The following is a 24981-nucleotide window of genomic DNA, read 5'->3' as shown; positions in this document are numbered from 1 at the left end:
GAACTTAAGTTGGAAAAAAAAGCTCTTTTTTCTAAAAAATATTCACATTTTAGAAGGGTAAAATTTTGACCGAAAACTAAAGCTATAGGTTTGGGAAAATCATCAAATTTTTTGGAAATTATTTCCTCTAAAAACTGAATAATTCGTTTCAGTATGATGACTAGAAGCCTTATTTGAACTTAAGTTGGAAAATAAAGCTTTTTTTCTAAAAAATATTCACATTTTAGAAGGGTAAAATTTTGACCAAAAACTAAGGCTATAGGCTTGGAAAAATCATCAAATTTTTTGAAAAATATTTTCCTCTAAAAACTGAATAATTCCCTTCAATATGGTGAGAACAAGCTTTATTTGTACTTGAGTTGGAAAAGAAGGCTCTTTTTTCTAAAAAAATATTCACATTTTAAAAGGGTAAAATTTTGACCAAAAACTAAGGCTATAGGCTTGGAAAAATCATCAAATTTTTTGGAAATTATTTTCCTCTCAAAACTGAATAATCCTTTCAATATGATGAGAAGAAGCTTTATTTCTACTTGAGTATGAAAAGAAGGCTCTTTTTTCTAAAAAATATTCACTTTTTAGAAGGGTAAATTTTTTGACCAAAAACTAAGGCTATAGGTTTGGAAAAATCATCAAATTTTTTGGAAATTATTTTCCTCTAAAAACTGAATGATTCCCTTCAATATGGTGAGAAGAAGCTTTATTTGTATTTGAGTTGGAAAAGAAGGCTCTTTTTTCTAAAAAATATTCTTATTTAAGAGGGGTAAAATTTTTACCAAAAACTAAGGCTATAGGCTTGGAAAAATCATCAAATTTTTTGGAAATTATTTTCCTCTAAAAACTGAATGATTCCCTTCAATATGGTGAGAAGAAGCTTTATTTGTACTTGAGTTGGAAAAGAAGGCTCTTTTTTCTAAAAAATATTCATATTTAAGAGGGGTAAAATTTTTACCAAAAACTAAGACTATAGGCTTTGAAAATTCATCAAATTTTTTGGAAATTATTTGCCTCTGAAAACTGAATAATTCGCTTCAGTATAATGAGTAGAAGCCTTATTTGAACTTGATTTGAAAAAATGATCTTTTTTAAAAAAATATTCACAGTATAAAAGGGTAGAAATTTTACCGAAAACTAAGGCTATAGGCTTGGGAAAATCATCAAATTTTTTGGAAATTAATTTCCTCTAAAATTTGGATAATTCGTTTCAATAGGATGAGTAAAAGCCTTTTTGAACTTAAGTTGGAAAATAAAGCTTTTTTTCTAAAAAAATATTCTCATTTTAGAAGGATAAAATTTTGACCAAAAACTAAAGCTATAGGCTTGGAAAAATCATAAAATTTTTTGGAAATTATTTTCCTCTAAAAACTGGATAATTCGTTTCAATAGGATGAGTAAAAGCCTTTTTTGAACTTAAGTTGGAAATAAAGCTTTTTTTCTTAAAAAATATTCTTATTTTAGTAGGATAAAATTTTGACCAAAAACTAAGGCTATAGGCTTGGAAAAATCATCAAATTTTTTGGAAATTTTTTTCCTCTAAAAACTAAATAATTCCCTTCAATATGATGAGAAGAAGCTTTTTTGTACTTGAGTTGGAAAAGAAGGCTCTTTTTTCTAAAAAATATTCACATTCTAGAGGGATAAAATTTTGACCAAAAACTAAGGCTATAGGCTTGGAAAAATCATCAAATTTTTTGGAAATTATTTTCCTCTAAAAACTGAATAATTCCTTTCAATATGGTGAAAAGAAGCTTTACTTGTACTTGAGTTGGAAAAGAAGGCTCTTTTTTCTTAAAAATATTCACATTCTAGAGGGATAAAATTTTGACCAAAAACTAAGGCTATAGGCTTTGAAAAATCATCAAATTTTTTGGAAATTATTTTCCTCTAAAAACTGAATAATTCCTTTCAATTTAGTGAAAAGAAGCTTTATTTGTACTTGAGTTGGAAAAGAAAGCTCTTTTTTCTAAAAAATATTCACATTTCAGAAGGGTAAAATTTTGATCAAGAACTTAGGCTTCAGGCTTGGGACAATCATAAAATTTTTTGGAAATTATTTGCCCCTAAAATCTGGATAATTCGTTTCAATAGGATGAGTAAAAGCCTTTTTTGAACTTAAGTTGGAAAATAAAGCTTTTTTTCTAAAAAAATATTCTCATTTTAGAAGGATAAAATCTTGACCAAAAACTAAAGCTATAGACTTGGAAAAATCATAAAATTTTTTGGAAATTATTTTCCTCTAAAAACTGGATAATTCGTTTCAATAGGATGAGTAAAAGCCCTTTTTGAACTTAAGTTGGAAAATAAAGCTTTTTTTCTAAAAAAATATTCTCATTTTAGAAGGATAAAATTTTGACCAAAAACTAAGGCTATAGGCTTGGAAAAATCATCAAATTTTTTGAAAATTATTTTCCTCTAAAAACTGATTAATTCCCTTCAATATGGTGAGAAGAAGCTTTATTTGTACTTGAGTTGGAAAAGAAGGCTCTTTTTTCTAAAAAATAATCACATTTTAGAAGGGTAAAATTTTGACCGAAAACTAAAGCTATAGGTTTGGGAAAATCATCAAATTTTTTGGAAATTAATTTCCTCTAGAATTTGGATAATTCGTTTCAATAGGATGAGTAAAAGCCTTTTTTGAACTTAAGTTGGAAAATAAGGCTTTTTTTCTAAAAAAATATTCTCATTTTAGAAGGATAAAATTTTGACCAAAAACTAAGGCTATAGGCTTGAAAAAATCATAAAATTTTTTGGAAATTATTTTCCTCTAAAAACTGGATAATTCGTTTCAATAGGATGAGTAAAAGCCTTTTTTGAACTTAAGTTGGAAATAAAGCTTTTTTTCTTAAAAAATATTCTTATTTTAGTAGGATAAAATTTTGACCAAAAACTAAGGCTGTAGGCTTGGAAAAATCATCAAATTTTTTGGAAATTTTTTTCCTCTAAAAACTGAATAATTCCCTTCAATATGGTGAGAACAAGCTTTATTTGTACTTGAGTTGGAAAAGAAGGCTCTTTTTTCTAAAAAATATTCACATTCTAGAGGGATAAAATTTTGACCAAAAACTAAGGCTATAGGCTTGGAAAAATCATCAAATTTTTTGGAAATTATTTTCCTCTAAAAACTGAATAATTCCTTTCAATATAGTGAAAAGAAGCTTTATTTGTACTTGAGTTGGAAAAGAAGGCTCTTTTTTCTAAAAAATATTCACATTTCAGAAGGGTAAAGTTTTGATCAAGAACTTAGGCTTTAGGCTTGGGACAATCATAAAATTTTTTGGAAATTATTTGCCTCTAAAATCTGGATAATTCGTTTCAATAGGATGAGTAAAAGCCTTTTTTGAACTTAAGTTGGAAAATAAAGCATTTTTTCTAAAAAAATATTCTCATTTTAGAAGTATAAAATTTTGACCAAAAACTAAAGCTTTAGACTTGGAAAAATCATAAAATTTTTTGGAAATTATTTTCCTCTAAAAACTGGATAATTCGTTTCAATAGGATGAGTAAAAGCCTTTTTTGAACTTAAGTTGGAAAATAAAGCTTTTTTTCTAAAAAAATATTCTCATTTTAGAAGGATAAAATTTTGACCAAAAACTAAGGCTATAGGCTTGGAAAAATCATCAAATTTTTTGGAAATTTTTTTCCTCTAAAAACTGAATAATTCGCTTCAGTATGGTGAAAAGAAGATTTATTTGTACTTGAGTTGGAAAAGAAAGCTCTTTTTTCTAAAAAATATTCACATTTTAGAGTGGTAAAATTTTGACCAAAAACTAAGGCTATAGGCTTGGAAAAATCATCAAATTTTTTGGAAATTATTTTCCTCTAAAAACTGAATAATTCCCTTCAATATGGTGAGAAGAAGCTTTATTTGTACTTGAGTTGGAAAAGAAGGCTCTTTTTTCTAAAAAATATTCACATTTTAGAAGAGTAAAATTTTGACCAAAAACTAAGGCTATAGGCTTGGGAAAATCATCAAATTTTTTGGAAATTATTTTCCTCTAAAAACTGAATAATTCGCTTCAGTAGGATGAGTAAAAGCCTTATTTGAACTCAAGTTGGAAAATAAAGCTCTTTTTTCTAAAAATATATTGACATTTTAGAAGGGTAAAATTTTGACCGAAAACTTAGGCTATAGGCTTGGGAAAATCATCAATTTTTTTGGAAATTATTTTCCTCTAAAAACTGCATAATTCGCTTCAGTAGGATTAGTAAAAGCCTTTTTTGAACTCAAGTTGGAAAATAAAGCTCTTTTTTCTAAAAAATATTCACATTTTAGAGTGGTAAAATTTTGACCAAAAACTAAGGCTATAGGCTTGGAAAAATCATCAAATTTTTTGGAAATTATTTTCCTCTAAAAACTGAATAATTCCCTTCAATATGGTGAGAAGAAGCTTTATTTGTACTTGAGTTGGAAAAGAAGGCTCTTTTTTCTAAAAAATATTCACATTTTAGAGTGGTAAAATTTTGACCAAAAACTAAGGCTATAGGCTTGGAAAAATCATCAAATTTTTTGGAAATTATTTTCCTCTAAAAACTGAATAATTCCCTTCAATATGGTGAGAAGAAGCTTTATTTGTACTTGAGTTGGAAAAGAAGGCTCTTTTTTCTAAAAAATATTCACATTTTAGAAGAGTAAAATTTTGACCAAAAACTAAGGCTATAGGCTTGGAAAAATCATCAATTTTTTTGGAAATTATTTTCCTCTAAAAACTGCATAATTCGCTTCAGTAGGATGAGTAAAAGCCTTTTTTGAACTCAAGTTGGAAAATAAAGCTCTTTTTTCTAAAAAAATATTCACATTTTAGAAGGGTAGAATTTTGATCAAAAACTTAGGCTATAGGCTTGGGAAAATCATCAAATTTTTTGGAAATAATTTGCCTCTAAAAACTGAATAATTCCTTTCAATATGATGAGTAGAAGCCTTATTTGAACTTGAGTTGGAAAATAAAGCTCTTTTTTCTAAAAAAATATTCACATTTTAGAAGGGTAAAATTTTGACCAAAAACTAAGGCTATAGGCTTGGAAAAATCATCAAATTTTTCGGAAATTATTTTCCTCTAAAAACTGAATAATTCCTTTCAATATGATGAGTAGAAGCCTTATTTGAACTTGAGTTGGAAAATAAAGCCATTTTTATTAAAAATAATTCACATTTTAGAGGGGTAAAATTTTCACCAAAAACTAAGGGGTATAGGCTTGGAAAAATCATCAAATTTTTTTGTAAATTATTTTCCTCTAAAAACTGAATAATTCCCTTCAATATGGTGAGAAGAAGCTTTATTTGTACTTGAGTTGGAAAAGAAGGCTCTTTTTTCTAAAAAATATTCACATTTTAGAAGGGTAATATTTTGACCAAAAACTAAGGCTATAGGCTTGGAAAAATCATCAAATTTTATGGAAATTATTTGCCTCTAAAAACTGAATAATTCGCTTCAGTATGATGATTATAAGCCTTATTTGAACTTGATTTGGAAAAGAAGGCTCTTTTTAATAAAAAATATTCAAATTTTAGAGGGGTAAAATTTTGCTCAAAAATCAAGGGTATAGGCTTGGAAAAATCATCAAATTTTTGGGAGTATTTTCTTTCACAAACGAAATAAATCGCTTTAGTTGGATCAGAGAAAGCTAAATTGAACCTTTAATTGAAAAAGAAAGTTCTATTCAGATAAATAACGACAATTTACTGTGGTAAAAGTTTAATCAAGAAGTAAGGTAATAGATAGGTCAAGAAAAATAATGAAGAATTTTAGAAATTTGTTTCTTCCATTAACAGTAAAATTCGTTCTAGTATGATGAGAAAAAGCTAGAGTTAAACTTAGTTTTGGAAAAAAACTTTAGTTTGATTCTTAATATTTTAGCTCTTTACATAATGATAATCAAGAGAAACATTTTTAAGAGGTGATTTTCGGGTAAAAATTTGGATGTTGAAGTCAATTCATCAGCCATCAAGTACGACATATTCGGTGCCAAAAATTCGGGTTGACTTATTTACGGTGGAAAAAAGTTTGGTCATATTTTTTAAACTCTATGGTAAAATTTGGTTTAAACTCGAAAATTTTTTGCTGAAATGAAAACATTTCGGTGAGTAAAGAAATGAAATTTCTGCAGGTTAATCCTATCTTCAACCTAAAATTATCTAGAACACAATCACGAAAGTTACAAAAATCGAATATGTTGATGTAAGCCCAATAAATGAAAACTGAAGTGTAGGCAAGAATGGCATAAACTCTTATACAGAGGTATCCTTTTTACTTCACTTTCTAACCCATGGAGGAAAATCAATTGGAAGCTTTTACAGTTTTCGATCGCCAAACGCAACTAGGGGATTGGAAATTCTGATCGACTGTGAGTAAAATTGAGGCGTCTAAATTGAAAGCACTGGAACGTTAGAATAAAATCATTGAGAGAAGTTATGAAGTGCCAATAAAAGCATCAGCTCAGCCTATAGAGAAGTCAAATTTCTTGAATGTAGAGAGCGAAAGATAATAAAGTAAAGATGACCAGGATATCTTTTCTGTTGATGACAAACAGTGGCGGAAATTCAAGCTTTCATTTTGGGGAGGGGTGGGGCTCAGGCCCACGATTTTGCGACAAGATAACATCTTATATGGAAAATTTATTTAATTTATAAGGAAAATTTATCACTGTACATTTTGATGAATCTAGGTGATATTTGGGCGGAACCCTTAACAAATCTTTGCTCACCAAGCCCTTTAATCTAGTAGCTAGAAGAACAACCCATTAATGATTTAACTTTGGCGTTGCTAGACTTGAACAAAAAATTATCGACGTGCCAAAAGTGTGGATACTTCGTGGTCGATTTTGCATCCTAAAAGAAGCAGATGAAAACAACAATGCTTTGAACTTGCTTAATTTATTGAAAGCTTTTGCTTCGGAAACAGGAAAGTCTATTTGAAAAGCCCCAGAATCATGCTTTGAATAATTTGCGAATAAAACAAGAAATATCGAGATAGTGGAATGAAAAAATTGAATAAAGTTCCCCTAGGAAAATGTTGATTTACTAAAGAGACAAAAGTAAAAATTTGATTCAAACTTGTCCGTGAAACTAGGGAGTCTATAAAAATTCAAACCTTGGCATTCAGGTGAACATTTTCAAGGTGGCTTGTTGCTATAGGGTCATTCCATATCAAATCATCAGATATTTTTAAGATTTGTAACCCATGGTCTTAGAATTTCCTGATTTTTTTTACCACAAAAAGCCATTTTGGAGAAAACAGCACATACAAAATTTTATCCTTATATCTATTACGGTTGCGATTTTGTAGCCGTTTCAAAAGTGACCCGTTTTAGCCAAATATGCCACACCCAGTTTACCAAGCGATAGGCGCGGCTTTCTATTAATAGCTGTAACTTTTCTATAGTTGTAAATATTTGCTTGAAAATAATGTCAATTATTGATTTGATACTGTAGATTTCAAATATTGCATCAGAATTTGACAATTTTCTAAGGTGAAGCAGATAGTCATATGTTAAAAGTTATCACTTGTTTTGAAAATATTCCCAACCGATGTATATAAATATTGAAAAAAAGTCCTGTAGCTGGAATCATAGCATTAGAAGCTTGCTATATTCTGAAAGTGTATTCTTTGGGCTATCAGAAAATGTTCAAGATTACAATTGCAATTGAAGTATTTTGAGTTAATTGCACCTTACAAAATGGGTATAATTTAGCAAGAATCGTGAGCAAAAACAAATTTGTAATTAAGGTAATATTGCATGAAATAAAAATAGCTGCTAAAAACATTGAATCAATCATGATTTCACATTCAGAGACAACAAAGAATAATCAAAAATTATCCCTAGCCATGGACAAGCTGAGATACTGCTTTATAGTCACTGTAGCTGAAGCTCTAAGTTTGACCGGTAATTGTTTTGGATGAATCAGTTTTGCAAAGCGTGTAAATGTGATACCCAGCATATGTCTGATCTGCTTGATCATGTAAAGTTCTGAGTGGGTTCAGGTGGGTACATGAAGTTTATTTGAAAGACCCCTTCATCTTCATTAATGTCATAGCAACCCACCCCTCATTGTCATATAGGCAAGCAACATACTTTATCGTTCGAGTCCCAATGCCATTCTCTCCCTTCTTAGAAAGAAAAGCAAAGTTTCCTGCAAAGTCTCTGTCATCAGAAAATTACTTGAAAGTAATCTTTTTATCTTTAAGTAGATGAAACTGGGGTGTAGCATGCAATTTTGCTTGTTCCAATGGGCTGACTGAATTTCATCTTAAGTGAAAAATTTATAGTTTTCGGCAGCCAAAAAAGTCAGCCAAAAAACAAGAATCATCTTCATTTCTTCCTTTCACTTAAGGTATTTTGACTGCCATTGTGTAAGAAAAGAATGAAATGTCAAAGCAACAATACACTTTACCAGCAGCTCAACAAAATCAGCAATACTCAAGAACCTTGTTACTATTTTTGATCTTCTAGTGTTATCACCATGCTGAAATAAAACATCACTATCACCATCATGTAAACACTGATCAAGAAACCTTTTAAGTACAGACGTCCCTGAACAGTTGCCTCGTCTGTGCGCTATACATTGCCTACTGTCCTTGCAGCAGACAGTCATGTCTATCATATCTCTGTATGTTTTGTTAATGGCAACTGGAAGTAATGAATTTTGATATGTAGTACAACCACAAACAGAATTTTTACAATCAGTTTGTTCCACTTAAAGATGAAAAGATTACTTTCAAGTAATTTTCTGATGACAGAGACTTTGCAGGAAACTTTGCTTTTCTTTCTAAGAAGGGAGAGAATGGCATTGGGACTCGAACGATAAAGTATGTTGCTTGCCTATATGACAATGAGGGGTGGGTTGCTATGACATTAATGAAGATGAAGGGGACTTTCAAATGAACTTCATGTACCCACCTGAACCCACTCAGAACTTTACATGATCAAGCAGATCAGACAATTACCGGTCAAACTTAGAGCTTCAGCTACAGTGACTATAAAGCAGTATCTCAGCTTGTCCATGGCTAGGGATAATTTTTAATTATTCTTTGTTGTCTCTGAATGTGAAATCATGATTGATTCAATGTTTTTAGCAGCTATTTTTATTTCATGCAATATTACCTTAATTACAAATTTGTTTTTGCTCACGATTCTTGCAAAATTATACCCATTTTGTAAGGTGCAATTAACTCAAAATACTTCAATTGCAATTGTAATCTTGAACATTTTCTGATAGCCCAAAGAATACACTTTCAGAATATAGCAAGCTTCTAATGCTATGAATCCAGCTACAGGACTTTTTTTCAATATTTATATACATCGGTTGGGAATATTTTCAAAACAGGTGATAACTTTTAACATATGACTATCTGCTTCACCTTAGAAAATTGTCAAATTCTGATGCAATATTTGAAATCTACAGTATCAAATCAATAATTGACATTATTTTCAAGCAAATATTTACAACTATAGAAAAGTTACAGCTATTAATAGAAAGCCGCGCCTATCGCTTGGTAAACTGGGTGTGGCATATTTGGCTAAAACGGGTCACTTTTGAAACGGCTACAAAATCGCAACCGTAATAGATATAAGGATAAAATTTTGTATGTGCTGTTTTCTCCAAAATGGCTCTTTGTGGTAAAAAATCAGGAAATTCTAAGACCATGGGTTACAAATCTTAAAAATATCTGATGATTTGATATGGAATGACCCTATATATCGAGTATCATTTTCTCTAAATTATTTTGTTGTTGTCAAAAAATCAGCTTAATTTCTAAAAGATTTTTTCATCATACTCATGAACGGAAAACTCGGCATTTATAGAATATATAGAATAAGAGATGCAGCTGTTATTTTATGTTTTTTTGTCGGTTTACTTGCTAAATTCAACAGTGTTCAATACAGAAAATTTTTTCAATGATACAAGTGGAAAACAAATCTTTGGTCAGTCCGGGCTTTGCGTAGCCTCCCTGGCGGACAACCAAATACTTCTCTATGTCGAATACTTCCGGTACTTCGCAACGGCCATCAAAGCACAAGGATCGCGATTCGCTCACTTTCATCTCGCAACTCCGTCGTCATCTCTCACAGGACTCTGTTTAAAAGAAACATTGTTATAAGATAACTAACAATCTCCCTATTGAACGGGATTATACATATAAATATATACATGGGTGCTGCCTAATTGTTAATTCCTCACTTGGTCAGAATAGAGCCCAAGTTTGCTGCATCAAAAACAACGATCATTCCACTAAGACAAACGGCCGAATTAAACGATGTGTGACTTATGAAGCCATCGCCGTAGCCAAGGCAGTAGTTTTCAAAATGGTTTTGAAAAAAGCAAACATTTTAGTAAACTAAAGCACTCTTTAGAGTATTAACGTCAGAGCATAGATCGAAAAGCGAAGACTGGCCGGCTATGCATAAGACCCAGGAAGAGAAGCTAGAGAGATAAAGACAAGGGACATGTATACGAAAAGAACACAGAATCTAATAGAAACTGCGGACAATACCAAGATTTTTATTAGGGAGATGGGGTTGGAAAATGTATTGCTAAGTGAACTATACAGTTCCTTATACCTTTAATTAATTTCCTACCAGAAAATTGCTTTGCATTGTTTATGACGGACAACATTCTTAAAGGGTGTTTTATATCCAATCATGCCGTTTATTTAGCTATGCCCGTGATACTCGTCGCCAGCCCTCCAGTAAAAGAGGGCCTTAGCCAGAAATTCCATGCGAATTGCCAAGGAAGGGAATCGGGTGAGGGATACCTCTTTATGTCAGAGCAGTGTAACGAAGGATGGGATTCTTCGGAAAAATTGGATCACAAGTAGCTTGGACTTAGCACGAAGCAATTGGTATAGAAAGAAATAGTAAGCTTTTACAAGATTCCTTGTAGAGAAATTCTTATTCCTTATAAAAAAATCCAGATTCCTTAAAAGGAAATGCACATTCCTTATAAAGATATGCAAATTCCTTATAACGGTTCGTTGATTTCTTTTGAAAAAATGCAGATTGCTTATAAAGAAATGCAGATTTCTTGTAAGGAAGGACGGAGAAAGAATGAAGTGATGTCACTGAGAATAAGGATAGAAAATTGATAACAAACCTTGACATTAATCTGGTGACGTACTAGAACTGTTCGCAAAATTAATGCCTGAAAACAAAATTTTGATAAAATAAGAAATACTTTAGGAGATCTAGGCGAGCTTTATTGGTTTATAAATTCTGTGATGCTGTTTACATAAAGGTTTGTGAAACTGTTTGGCCTAGATCACAATTTCAAAAAATTTCAATGTTTATGATTGACAAAATGACAATAAGATTAGTTTACATGGGTGTCACATTTCCAAAACGTGACCAAAAAAAATGAATTAAAAACAACTTTTTTAGAAGACATTACTAGAAAATAATACATTAATATAAAACCGGTTGAAAACAGTTGCCTGGTGATCACAAGAATAACATGAAACAGTTGCATTAAGCGTGAAACTCAGAGTAGCAACTTGAACCGTCATGTTCTACACACAAAAATGTAAAGAGCTATTTGTAAGAAATTAGCCATCAAAATTTTTAACATGAAATAATAAGTGCAGAATATATTTTGTTTGAAATTACTTCAATATTTGATATGACTTATCAGCAAGAAATTAAAGAAATGAATTACCTTGCATCTCCGTTGGTACTCGTGTCCCATGGAAAGGGCCTTTTCGAAAGTGCTACTTCGTTGATCGATATCTCGAGCATATAATATCTTTAAAAGAAAACGCACAAAATACTCACTCAACACTCAACCAACTTTATAGTACAGTATCATATATCACAATAATAGATAGCAGCCTTGTCTTAATTAATGGATACCGTAAACTCTCTAACTATACTAATGAGGACGTATTTATTACGGACATTTTGGGATGAGGACAAGTTGAGGGGTGCACAAACGGGGAGAGGGGTCTTATACGGAGACAAAGGGGCTTATACGAGAAAAAAGGGGAATTATTCGAGAAGAAGGGGCTGTATGATGAGAAGGAGCTTATTCGATTAGAGTAGGGCATAAACGAGGCAGGAGGGAGGCTTATACGAGAGGGGGCTAAGTTTAGGGTTTTGCTGAACTACTATAAAAAATAATCCTCTTTAAATTAACTTGATAATTTGCTGCTACACAAAAAACTAAAAATTACCTTTTTCTGAGAGTCTATTCGCGCCGATATTTGCCCGTCGAGAATGAGTTGGGTTAATTCGTCTTCTAACAAGGATATACTTGTATTGAAAGCCTCCGCCATTTTGTTCAGGTCAGCAGAGACGTATGGGCTAAAATACTGGCGATGAAAACAGACTGAAGGTAAAATTTCAATTCCCAGCATCACGAATTAATATTTCATTGAACATTTACTCAAATAAGTTGTATAGTAAGGAAAATGACTACAGAGGATAAAAAATGCGTTTTGATTGGCTTTTTATTGACCAATCAGAGCACTGCAGTGCCCACTAACCTCTTATATGGTAGGACAGTCAAACTTACCTGGATGAGTGCCCTTTTTCTTATTTCGGAATAAAGCGTGTTCACGTGTGGTGATAAATAAATATCAAGCAGCAGGTTGTCCTGGAAAATAAAAAAATCATTCTTACTTTATGGTTACGTTAAACAGCCATGGATGTTATTACGGAGTGCTTACGGAGCTCCAATACTTTAGGGGACAACAGTCTTTTGTTTCAAACAATGGGAAATGTGACGTCATCTTATTAAAACAAAAGGCTTGCCCCCGCCAATACTTGACCAAGTGTCCACCCCTGTTTAAAAACTTTGAGAAATTCGACATAAATAGAGTTCTAGACTGAAAGGAAACGATGCAAACATAAATTAGCAAGTCACTAGCGAAATTCCAATGCTATTGGTTCTATAAAAAATGAAATGTTGGAAGTCGATGTAAGGTTAATGTTGTGAGAGAGAGAGAGAGAGAGAGAGAGAGAAAGAGAGAGAGAGAGAGAGAGAGAGAGAGAGAGAGAGAGAGAGAGAGAGAGAGAGAGAGAGAGAGGGAGAGAGAGAGAGAGAGAGAGAATAACAAAGAGCATGTGAATAACAAAGCACCTGATGGGAAAGTTCTTCAAAAAATGTTTTAACGAGAAAAGATGCATTGATACAAAAAACAACAAAATTAAAGCAACAACATATGTAGCTAAACAATTTCATGGCCGTACAAAATTTGAAAATGATTTTCAAAAATCAATCATTTTACAACATTCTTGAAGCTTTTTCGTCTGACATTCTAGTCTGATACAGCTTTTTCGTAATTATTGTCAGCTGACACAGAGTAAATATTGTCTGATGTCCAAATGTGGCTTAATTGTATTAAGAAAAGATGAGGTACGTACCTTCATTTCGCCTAATAATTTCAAGCATTCTGCGTATTGTGAGTCGTAGAATTTATGAAGAATATTTCGAAGTTGAGGCTCTAGCTCCAAAAACTGCTTAAACGAGCTTAAAGGAGAAAAAAATGTTGCACATCAGTAGAGATTTTGATGCTATAAATGAGCAAACATAGCTGAAATCAAGCAAAATTTGAATGGCCTTTCTTGTAAAACAATTAAACTGCTCAATTCTCAAATTTTCCATTCAAGATAGATTTAAGATTGGGTAGGAGAAGAAGAAAGAGCAGGGAATAAGCAAGAAAATGTCAAAAACAAAAGAAACTAACTAAGAAAGAACGAGCCAAAGAGCAAAGTAAAGAAAAACAGATAAGAGTTTGTGATAGATTTTTTACAAGGAACAAGAAAGGTTCTACTCGTTCGAATGTTTTTAAATTTTTAATTAAAATTTAGAGAAATTTTTCAAAAGATTAAAATCGAATGAAAGTAAGACTTTGGGTTCAATGAATTATCGAGCTTTGCCAAATTAAATCATCTGCTTAGACAGATCTCGTATATGATTCAGTTTTACATTTTGCATCTCAAGTTCTTTGCCTATAGCTTAAACTATATGATTACACATTTAAACAAGTTACGAAGCAAAACTTCAAACTGCGGGGCTTTTAATTTGCTTTTAAAAGGTCTTCCAATCTTCTCAAGCAAAATCTAATTTTAACCTTTGGACTGCACTAAGGTCTGCAAAAAGTTATTTAAAGGAGCAAAGGTAAATAATACGGCAAAAGCTAACAGCACTAAGTCACACCTGCTTGACAAAACTTTCTTCTGTAAATCCTGTCGGTCGAAAGTTGCCAGTGAGCAAAGGCCGCCATATATTGCAACATCGTGAGCAGAAACCACCTTCAGATTCAGAATACATTGACAATAAATCAAAATAAACAAAAAATTATATTTAATTACATAAAACACTAAAGAATCAAGTAAACATAAATGGAAAGATAGAGGGAAATTAAAGAGCAACAAATTCAAACTAAATATTTCTTGCATGCAAGTCTGGCCATGAAGGTTGTATGACTTCAAAATTCTTTGATGCTTGGGTCGAAATTTTGAGTCTGTTATCATATGCATCAATATACCAGCGGGTATACAGTAGAATCCCGTTATAACGTACTTGGTTATTACGTACTTTCGGATATAAAGTACTGGTGTGCTTGGTCCAGGCAAAAGGTGTGCTTGGTTTTAGTCAATTTTTACTTACCCTCGTTACAACGTACTTCGGATATAACGTACTTAATACGCTGGTCCCTTAAAATACGTCATAACCGGATTATACTGTAGCGGTTTACCATTAGATCTGCAGGTTATTGACTCTAGTTAAGTATGTCATTTTGTATATTTAATCGAATGGTAGCTATGGTAGATAAAATGAAATAGTTGTACACCATTCGATTAAAATGTCGCCAGATAAAATGTCGGTAGATAGAAAGCGAAATTCCTGAGTACAGTTCTCTTAATTTCTCTGCTGTTTGATACTTAGTCTATCGTTCAAACTTTTGTCTTATTTCTAGATAACCTCACAGTTGGTATTCGGAAGTATTGTTTTATAATAGGCTTTATGCATGATGTGTTAAGGGTGTGGGTTTCTATGATGCAAGTTGGGTCATTGCCATCGAGTAGAGAACAGTTTGTTAAAGGAAGCCTAACAAATCGATTCTCGCATTTATTTTAGCTTGTCTCAACTGATAAAATTTTGCAGCAATTTAATAACCTAAAATGGATATCTTTAAAAAAAATAGCATTATTGCCCGCAACTCGCGCGCGATAGCGCGCGAGTGAAGGGCTTATAGTCTGCCCCGCGTATAAGTAGCATATGGAAGCTTCAGTTCATGTTGTCAGCACTTTTTCAGCAGATTTTGTCACTTTTCTGCTGCCATGACAACTGTCAATCAATTTCATTGTCAATCAATCGGCTTTGTCGAGGAGGTCGTTAACCGCCACCTCTTTGTGCGGAAGGGAATTATCTTCGGAGCGTTGCTCTGCCAAGACTCTGTTAAAGGCCTTCGGTTTTTTTGGCACGAAAACGGTGCTGCATCACAGCTCTGTTCTCCGCAATGGATGGAAGTTTTGATTCGAAGTTTTGGGAATCAAAACCAGTCGAATGCCACACTTTTCTCCCAAAAACTCTGGACCGTACGAGCAAAAGTTATGATTATTGTGATTATCGAAAAATAAATGTCAAACCCTCGAAAAACTTCATGATTTTCAAAAGGGCGTTGGACTTAAATCAAAGGCAAACTGAACACCAAAAATTCTTGATAAAAAGAATAGTTTAGCATCAACTAGAGCAGCTGTTTTTATAGAATTGTGAAAACCCAAGATGGTGTCTTCTCCGAATATCCTGACCTACATTTTCAAAACAATCATTATCAAGGAACTAATTGTTTGCGGGCAGTACTAGCAAGAGCTATTTCTAGTTCTAGAAACAAATATTGATACCGTATATCCTCGAATGCCCCCCCTCGAAAAAGCCCCCCCCCTCAAATAAACCCCCACCTTAGAACTACAAATTGTCAATAAGCCCCCCTTCAAATCAGCCCCCACTGCTACCGTATATTCTCGAATTGGACCCCTCAATTTGATGATTTTTGCCATCTGAGGTCGCCGATGGCGTTTTATTGAATTACCACAACAAATTCATACTTTTGGTAGTAATTAATTAAATGCTCATAAAGAAATCTCTACTAAAATAAACAAGGTCTTTTAATAATGTCTTCTTAATGTCAACAATAATTCTATTAGCCCTCCCCCTCGTATAAGCCCCCCCCCCTCGAATAAGCCCCCATCAAAAATTCGAGGCTAATTCGAGGATTTACGGTAATTGGGCCTCAAGTTAAATAAAACGACCAACTGAGTAATTTCATGTTCAATGTGGTATCATTGAGTAATATATTATGTTACTTGCAAAATTTTGAAGAATATGATAACAACCTGGGGATTACAAATGGAAACGAACCTCAGAGAAGTCTAAGTTGTCAAAAGAAGCCTGAAGGAACAGTCTAGCGGCGGCTTTGTATGATTTCTTCGCAAGTTCAGCAAGGCCTAGCAAGAAAGGATGAAAAGTTAAATCAGTAGAACAAGGGTTAATAGCAACAAAGAAGTTGCAGAAATGTAAAGAATCATCTAGCTATGAGCGATCTAATGCTTGAATGTTCCTGAGGGTGTACTGAGTAAACAGACTACACGTGGGTGCCTGCCAACAGGGTCTCGTTTTTGGCTGAATATTCCAGGACAGGATAACACCTATTGTCTTTTCTTTCCGGTACAGTTATGCCCACTGAAGATACTTATTCCAGGGCAGGTCAGACTTGTCATGAATATAGAGTTTTTGTCCAAAATCTAAAAATTTATTAATCAGTGAAATCATTTTTAGGCGAAAAATCAGTTTCCAGGATCTAAATCAAGGTATCATTTTTCATTTTCCAGGAACAAGTATCTTTTTGTGAATTATAGTTCACCATAGGTATCATGTTTTAAGAATTTCATTCCAACACAGGGTCATAAAACTTTTTGACGTAATTGTTTTCCCAGGCAAACCCCCGTGCTTATGCTAAAACAATAACAATCCAACACAATGAAAAAATAAGGTACTGTATATTTACCAGCGGCGCATTTCAGCTTCGATAGAAACCCTTGGTTATATGGTTTTTCTTTCTGCTTTGATAAGAAGAACATTCAAAATCACAAACATATCTTATCAACAATTCATTGCTCATGGTAATAAGTACCCTATGTTTGACTTTGTGTATTTCCTAAGAAGGAGGCATTGAAATACGAGAAAACAACGGTTCTTAAGCCTGGAAAAAATCCTAATCTCAAAGTCAAAATAACGGTCAAGGCTACTCCACTTCAGAGTAAAAAGAACGACCAACGTTTTGCATCATGTCAATTTCAGATTCTTCTTGTAAGTTCTTTTTTGTTTGGGTGCCATGGGTGACATTTTAAAACGTTGAAAGTCATGTTCTTCCAGAAATTCCGGTCTTAAGCAGCTATTAACAACGCCTCTATTAGCAACGCTCGTTCTGTCATGTGCACCCTCTGTTTTGCTGGCATATGTGTTTGGTTTTTTAAATGTGATCTTCGTATAAATAAGGATCTGAAATTTATGTGTTATTCTCACTAAATAAATTCTTATACGCTTGAGTAGAGCTGGTTCATATTTTGACAACTGTGGAGGTGATGACAAGCGTACGGTATCTTGGTAACGCCACTGGGTGACAACACTGGGGGAGGGGGGTGTTTATTTGTTACGGTTAATCCACCTTCGGTACAAGAAATATGAATGAAAGGCAAAATAAAAGCAAAAAGACTGGAAAAGAATAAATATATAGAGTGTGGACAAAGAGAAGAGTGCTGGCTTTTTGTGATATCTTGTCCAGTGTTAATAAACAAACAAAACATGCGAAAATATATCTTTAACAGATAGAAATGTAGTGAACATTCTTACCTCATTGAGATCAGGTATTAACTCTGCTTTGTTGACATATGTTTGAACGTGGGCCCAATTTGGAAGAAAGATACTGACCTAGAGATTTTAATAGAAATAGATTACAAACATCATCTTAAAACGCAAGATATTTAATAAAAATGATTCGAAGCTAATCAAATCATAGCCATTACTGGGATGGGGTGGAGGGGGAGTTGGAGGAAGGGAAACAATTCCTTTGGTTTCTATTGTTCTCGAAAAACGGTACCACTCCAATAATTCTTTCTTTTCTACGGTGCTGAAACAGAACAGCTCTCTACAGATTTTTACTTGGTTACTTTTCAAAAATAATCACATTGCGAAATGATTAACGATCTTTCATAGCAGCAACAAAATAAATCATAGGTTCGCAAAATTCGCATACATTTAATAACATAGATAGGTATGATTGAGTTCCCTTGAAAAAAGAGAGAATATCTGTTAAGTTTAAAAAATTATTTCTATAAATTATTGCTAGAGGGCACTAAGTTTATTTGCAATGACTGTAAATACTAATTTTACTAGACTTTACTAATTTTATTTATCAAAATCAACTTCCATTGGAATACAATTTATATCACTGAGAAGAAGAACAATTCTGTAAAATCAAAGAGGAATCACGTATATAACATCCGATTAGGTTTTGCATAAGCGATTGCTTTACAAGAATATGAATGCAAAGGACAAACCTTGATAACGTTTAAGCACATGTTCATCGTGTGTTTTGCGCTGACGCAGTAATCTCTAGCTCGTGAATAACACTTCAACGCATTCCTACAGCAAAAACAGCGACATGAAACAAGAAGTAAAAAGTAGGCTAGTTCAGATCACAGAACGCAGTCTGATGCTTGCTAAAATTTGATGAAAACAATAATTTAACTGAAATGGGTTGGATTGAAAAAACAGCCGAATGTTCCCTCATACCTATATCATCTTTAGAAATCTTTGTATCCCGAATGACACTTATATCTTTGTATTTTCAAAATTTTTATTTGTATTTTTTAAAATTTTACCAGCATTGTGACAATTTGAAAATACCCTGCATCCAGCTGAAATTAGTTTTTTTTGATAGTCTCAAAAAGCACGTTATAATATTTTGAGTTACAACATCATTTTTAAGGTGGTGATGAAAGTGAAGGTGGTATGAGCCCTTACGTTAAGTTGCCACAATCCAAATAATGGTCTCCAAGGTCATCGTTTCCGCGTCTGAAAAACAATGAGACACATAAAATTTGAAGATAGTATGAGGAAGCTGAAACATAACATAATCAAATGCTTTTTGTAAGCTGAAAGTAAGCTGAAAAATTGATATCCAGACCACACCTGTGTGGATCGAAATTAACATGACAAGAAGAAGTTCATGTTTGATTGGCTCTCTATTTTCAAATGCTAACCTCTCGACTAGGTAAAATTTGCGAAGTTGATATATTTTGACTTTGCATAAAAATCTCTGTCAAAATTCCAAACTACCGTAGGTCCTCAAATAACCCCCTCAAATAGCCCCCCGCCCTAAAGAGTTTTCCGTGAAATAAGCCCCCACCCTCGAAAACGTCTCTATAGGCTGCGATGTTGATTCGACAGCAATAGGCCCAATCCCTATATATCTACGCTAAGCATATAGAACAAGAAAATCCGCCCTGTTGATATTTTTGGCAGCTGCTGTATATGCCCCGCCTTCAAACAAGCCCCCACCCAAAAATATTTTTTCAAAACAACCTCTTGGGGGCTTATTCAAGGATTTATTGTACAGCCTAGCTTTTAAAATCAAACGACCAAGAAAAGGTAATTTCATGCGAAAAACTCCCAGAGGCCCCAACCCCCACCATCCCCCTCCAATTCAACATAAGCAAAATAAGGCTTCAGTTTCGAACTACGTGATTGATGACAATAACCTCTTGCAAAAGTATGTTTAATAAGTCAATTCGCAATGAGAAAAGTACCAAACAATATTTACCTTATACTTTCTTTAATGGAGTTAGTCTTGTAGTACTTCAAATCTGTTGACAATTTCTCAAGCTAAAACGAAAGAGACATCTTTATATGAATACAACTTTTCTAACCAGAGATTCCAATATAAAAAGTGGAATGGTACAATTAATCAAACTTGAATTTTTATTTATTTAAAAAATATGAAGAGCTAATGATGCTGTTTTAAAACTTACTTTGGTTTGAGCTTTCTTTTCAGTTGTGTCAATCCATGACTGATCTAGCCCAGATGCATAGCCCTGGCCCTCAGCGGCTGATTCAGCTGATCCCTGGTTGCTGAAAAGGATTCGGAACAAATTCACTCCCTAGGTCAGTAAAATAATAATAAAGAGATGCAAAGAACAAACTAAAAGAAAACATGAACTAAAACGGTGTATTAAAACAATACATATGATGAGTACTATATGATGATTGAGAAAGAAGGCAGTGAAATAGATTTCATGATAGGAATACTATAAAGGCATTGGATTAAATGTAAATAGATGCCAATCCTCAGTACCTTACTTCTGCTAATTTTCTTGCAATTTCTTTATACATGTCTAAATTGTGTGTTGATTTTACTGCAGAAGATGCCAATCTGAAAACAACAAAAAAATACAATTTTTATCTATAGAATTCCCATTAGGTCAGATGGTGCAAAAAATTCATATAAAAATGTACTATAAAAGGTCTGCATACCTCCCAATATTTGGAGAAAGGGTGGGCAAATGCACTGAGAATTTTATGAAACATTTTCCTGGATGCATCAGTTTAAGAGCCTTGGATTCACAGTGCCTAATATGATTTCATGCATTCAGAGTAAAATTGGTTCAACAATTTGTTCAGCTAAGTGATCAAATACAAACAAATCAACTGCCAGATTTTCTCTATTTGATTGTTTACATGAACATCTGATATAGCATGTTACTAGGCTGAAGATTATTTTCATTCCATACTTTGTTTTGCGTTACACCTGAAAACTGTGGTGAAAATCACACCTTGAGCTTGATAGCCTACTTCACCAAAGAATGAGCAGGGACGATAAGATTAAAATAAAAATCTTATGTTGTAATTAATTAGAAATGTCACCTCATAGCATCAGCAGCTAAACTTGGACAATGATTTGCAATAAACAACAAACGCTGTAACTTGGTTACTCCCTTGTAGCTGGATGCATACACATCAAGGTCCTGAGAGGTAAAAACATAAGCAATACAAATAAATAACATCAATTCTTCACTGCAAAGCTTTCGAATTACAAGAACTTTTTTGTAAAATTCCTCAATAAATATCACTGAAATGCAGAAAACTGGCTGCTAAACAAGCATGAAACTTTGAAACAGAACAGTACAAATGCAGTGTAATTGTAAGCAAGAAGGAAACTGCCAATAAAGTGTTTTGATCAAAGAAAAGAGCAGAACAATAGTAGCAAAGATTTAATAGTCATATAGTAGATAAATTAAAATGAGAACTCTATGATACTTCTTAATTGTAAAAATTTGTTTACATTCCATTTTATAAATTTTCATAACTATAAACATGCTTTGAGCCAAAACATAGAAATTGAAACTTCTGTTCGTTATGATAATTGTGTAGTTTATTCTGTGTTATATGATAATTTGGTATCTAAATTGTATGTTAAAAAATTTAAAACATCAAAATAAAACTGATGAAAGGAGAAATTAGTTCTAAAATATTTTAATTTCAAAATGTATCATATTGATAACTGATGTCAAGACATGGCAGGGGCACGTGTTATGGAAGTTGCTTTGATGTTTGGCCCCTTCAGTCTAACAGCTATATTTTAAAAGTTGCCCCTCTTAGCCTAAGATAAGAATACAATAATTTCAAAATGAATCGTTTAGCACTCACAATAACCTATCAAGGCATTGAGAAAACAAGAGATTGAGAATCCATCTAATAAACAAAACTAGAGAACTGCCAAGAAATATCTTGCTCAATCAGTTTTTCAAATCAAAATGAATCTTTATTTGGAGTTTTTGTTCTGCTTGAGCATTGGAGTAATTTCTTTCATGTTTATCCTTGAAAAGAATTTGAAATACAGGATTGCCATTTATCCATTTCATTTCCATTTTATAGTTCCTTTTAATTATCAAAAAATTATAGGAAGTTTAGGGAGCAAATCTTGTGACTGCATTATTTCTGTGATTTCTGCCCAGTGATTAGTAGTAAAACCCTGTTACAATGCTTAGGGTATCATTTCTCCACTTTCGAAATGAACAGTTCATCAAGAAATCAATCTTGCATACTTACGTGTGCAAGTTAACTGATTGCTAACTTAAAAGTTACAATGCCTAATCATTTTGGTTCCCGTTTGTCAAAATTTCTGCAGTCTGAACACAGCAAGGGATTAGTTATGCAGAAATTGGCATGTGTTATACGATGCAAAAAAAGATTGTGCAATGGGAATACAGCCTAACAGACAGGGGCAGCTTTTTGCATTTGCAATCAGTTGAAGAAAATAAGTAGAAACACATAAAAGTTTCATGGGAAATTAATGAGTCAGTTGAGATAGATTATATGCAGATGGAAATACAGTAAAACTTCTCATTCCCCCCAATTTATAAGCTCCCTTCAAAATTCCCCACCCTAGAATAATCACCCATCACTTTTGATTAAGCTCTCTCCCTTATATGCCAGTTTATGTGTCTGTGTAAGCCCCACAGAGTATTTATTTAACAACAGAACGATAAACCAATTTTGTCCACGATTGGGATCACATTATGCAGCAAATGAAAGAAGGTAAATAAATGGAAATTGATAAAGAGATCACTGAAGACAATGAAATTATCAACTTCTTTGTCCCTTTCTAATAACAAGACTAAATTAATAAGCCCCAGAGGCTTAATTTAATGATTTAGGGTAAATAGGTAATGTCACAAGAACTGATAAATATTTTGAGACAACAACAACCACTTGCTAAAAATAATTACCACTCTCTGATTGAGCATGGTCTTTGACAGGCATTAAAAGTTCAAATCTCTCTTGAGATCAATGTTTAAAAATAAATAAGGTTTTTAACATTGTTTGGACAATTCAATGTCCAGACATTCAATGACAATACCAGACTCAAAACAGTAGTTAATGATTTTCTAGATAAAATTTATAAGAAAATGGTAGCTTATCAGGGAGAAGAGTATGTCATCAAACAAAATTCTTAAAATGGCTCTATAAAAAATGAAGTTGAATTACCAATGTTGGAAATTCCACCACAAAGTTCTCCTCAGGAGCCCCACCTTCATTTTCAGGAAGGTCAATCTGCATGGGCTCAATTGGATTCTAAAACAAAAATCTAAAGTTATCATCAATGCATAAAAATATGAATCAACTAATAAGCAATTTACCTGCATACATATAAATGTCTGTAGTTCTGCATCTCTACCTTAGTGTATAGGATACAAACTGAATACATAAAATGTGAAATCTGATGAAAATTTTGAACTAAAGATCTCTGTGCTTTCTTGGAGTTTCTTCTGTGGAGTTTTGACTGATTTTACATAAGCTAGCCATACACATATGGATTTTGCACTGCAGATAGAAATTGAGTGCATCTTATGCTGTACAGAAATAAATTTATAGTTTAAATTGTCCAGCCACTTCTGAAAAGGTTGACCAAGTGCAAATGAGATCTTGTTAAAACCTATTTCTTTCTGAAGGTTGGATAAAAACATTAAATACATATCAATCAATAGCTTTTAGTCTTTTTTAGTTTGTTATGTTAAAAAATACCTGGAAGCCTATAGCAAAGCTGAAGGAAGGATAAGATTAAGTTTATTAATTTTAGTTTTGAGTGAAGACAAGTAATAAGAATCTGGAAAGCAGGTAGAAGGTATACCCCAGGATAAAAAAGCCCAGATTAATCTTAGCTTCACAGAGTTGCAAGCAATAACACACTATGAGGTATGACCTAGGACCGGCAAGGAAAGGCATGTGAGCTGTGAACAAACATTGCTTGAGCTCATATAAACATGACTGAAATAGATATACATTTTTGACATGATTGACATGGTCTGAGTATGAAGTGTTAAATGTGAAGGCAATAGATCCTTGCTGTACCATATTGTTGTCCATCTAAAGTTTAGCCGAAAGCAAATGCTCTAGGTTTGAAAATATGTATGATTTTTGCAGGTGTGACCAAAGGTACATTATCAGTTGCAACCTGTGAGCAGAAGCATTTAAGCTTCAAGCATTGGTGCCCATATATACATTACTATAGTATAATATGCATGACTCGATTGATACTGTGAGTCAGGTGTGAGCACAAGAAGTCTAGCGTATTTATAAGCATAAGCAAGATTTCCTGCTTAGCATATGCAAATTTCCCAGCCTGGACACTGTGGAAGCCTGTACATGCTTTACTTTTCAAGTTTAATCCTCTTATTCTTTCCATTTCTTGAGTTAACAAATGTTTTGCACTGGTTTTGATTATTTCAAACTAAAATATCATCTTAAGAAATGATCATGCCATGATAATTATTGTATCGGTTGAGGGCATGACCAATGTTTTCAATATGTTATGTAAATATGATCAGTAATCTATCTCATTACCAAATATCGTGAGTGATTTCTATCATCATGTATGTTGTAAATGATTAGTTGATGTTAAGTAGGTTGATTTCGAGTTTAAAAATATGTCTAAAAACAATTTTTTAATAAACTAATATATAAGCATGAATGTCGAATGAACTGATATCTACTATTGTCCAGCAGCTTCCCGCAATATACCTCAAATATATCGTTTTTTAATTTGAATTTAAGCCAAATTAAATAGTTGCAGCATTCAATTCATCTAAGAGAAACAAATCACAAATGACATCAACTTTTGAACCTAGTGAAATACAAATTTCTCAATTAGAATATTTTTAACGCGTGTACCTACCGCATCTAAATTGCGAAAATTTGGAAGAGGCATCTTCAAGAACTAAACTACGAATCCATTTATTATGTTACAGGTTCATAAATGCTTTTAGGCCATACATCCGAAGGGCTACTGGAGCAAATCTCAGAACGAGGCTAAATTTAATGGTTGGTCAACTCAGGCGTTTTCGGGATCCTATTCGCAAAAAGTTTTCTCTAACTATTTGCAGTTTTTGCACAAGTACAACAAGGGAGTTATGAAATAATAACCAGGG

The 24981-nt window shown here is 33.0% G+C and overlaps 1 protein-coding gene across 2 annotated transcripts; it reads right to left on the bottom strand.

Moving 5' to 3' along the window:
• Positions 1 to 9822: 9822 nt before the first annotated feature.
• On the bottom strand, positions 9823 to 24880 carry LOC135692318 (COP9 signalosome complex subunit 1). 2 transcript variants are annotated; one of them, XM_065210434.2, is made up of 18 exons: positions 24729 to 24880; positions 23042 to 23128; positions 20918 to 21018; positions 20349 to 20426; positions 20026 to 20125; positions 19818 to 19879; positions 19019 to 19069; positions 18553 to 18637; positions 17846 to 17923; positions 17001 to 17055; positions 16355 to 16440; positions 14147 to 14241; positions 13351 to 13456; positions 12500 to 12580; positions 12159 to 12296; positions 11645 to 11731; positions 11087 to 11134; positions 9823 to 10069 (listed from the first exon to the last, which is right to left on the bottom strand). In XM_065210434.2, exons 1-18 carry the CDS (start codon positions 24759 to 24761, stop codon positions 10034 to 10036), a joined length of 1407 nt encoding a protein of 468 aa, XP_065066506.1. In that variant the 5' UTR covers positions 24762 to 24880; the 3' UTR covers positions 9823 to 10033. The 2 variants fall into 2 exon arrangements, with proteins under 2 accessions (XP_065066506.1, XP_065066507.1); XM_065210435.2 differs by having other exon boundaries at positions 17001 to 17052.
• Positions 24881 to 24981: the final 101 nt, after the last annotated feature.

The sequence above is a fragment of the Rhopilema esculentum genome, chromosome 13, assembly GCF_057945365.1.
Source record: "Rhopilema esculentum isolate cy_ngs chromosome 13, ASM5794536v1, whole genome shotgun sequence".
Lineage (NCBI taxonomy): Eukaryota > Metazoa > Cnidaria > Scyphozoa > Rhizostomeae > Rhizostomatidae > Rhopilema > Rhopilema esculentum.
This window is presented reverse-complemented; position numbering and strand designations above follow the sequence as displayed.

Excerpts from the sequence above, each read along its gene's own strand:
- LOC135692318 (XM_065210434.2), bottom strand. The coding sequence starts at position 24,761 with ATGCCTCTTCCAAATTTTCGCAATTTAGATGCG. Across the intron at positions 18,638-19,018 it reads TTGGATTGTGGCAACTTAAC|GAATGCGTTGAAGTGTTATT; the intron begins GTAAGGGCTCAT and ends TTTTTGCTGTAG. Across the intron at positions 10,070-11,086 it reads GTCACCAGATTAATGTCAAG|AGTCCTGTGAGAGATGACGA; the intron begins GTTTGTTATCAA and ends TCTTTTAAACAG.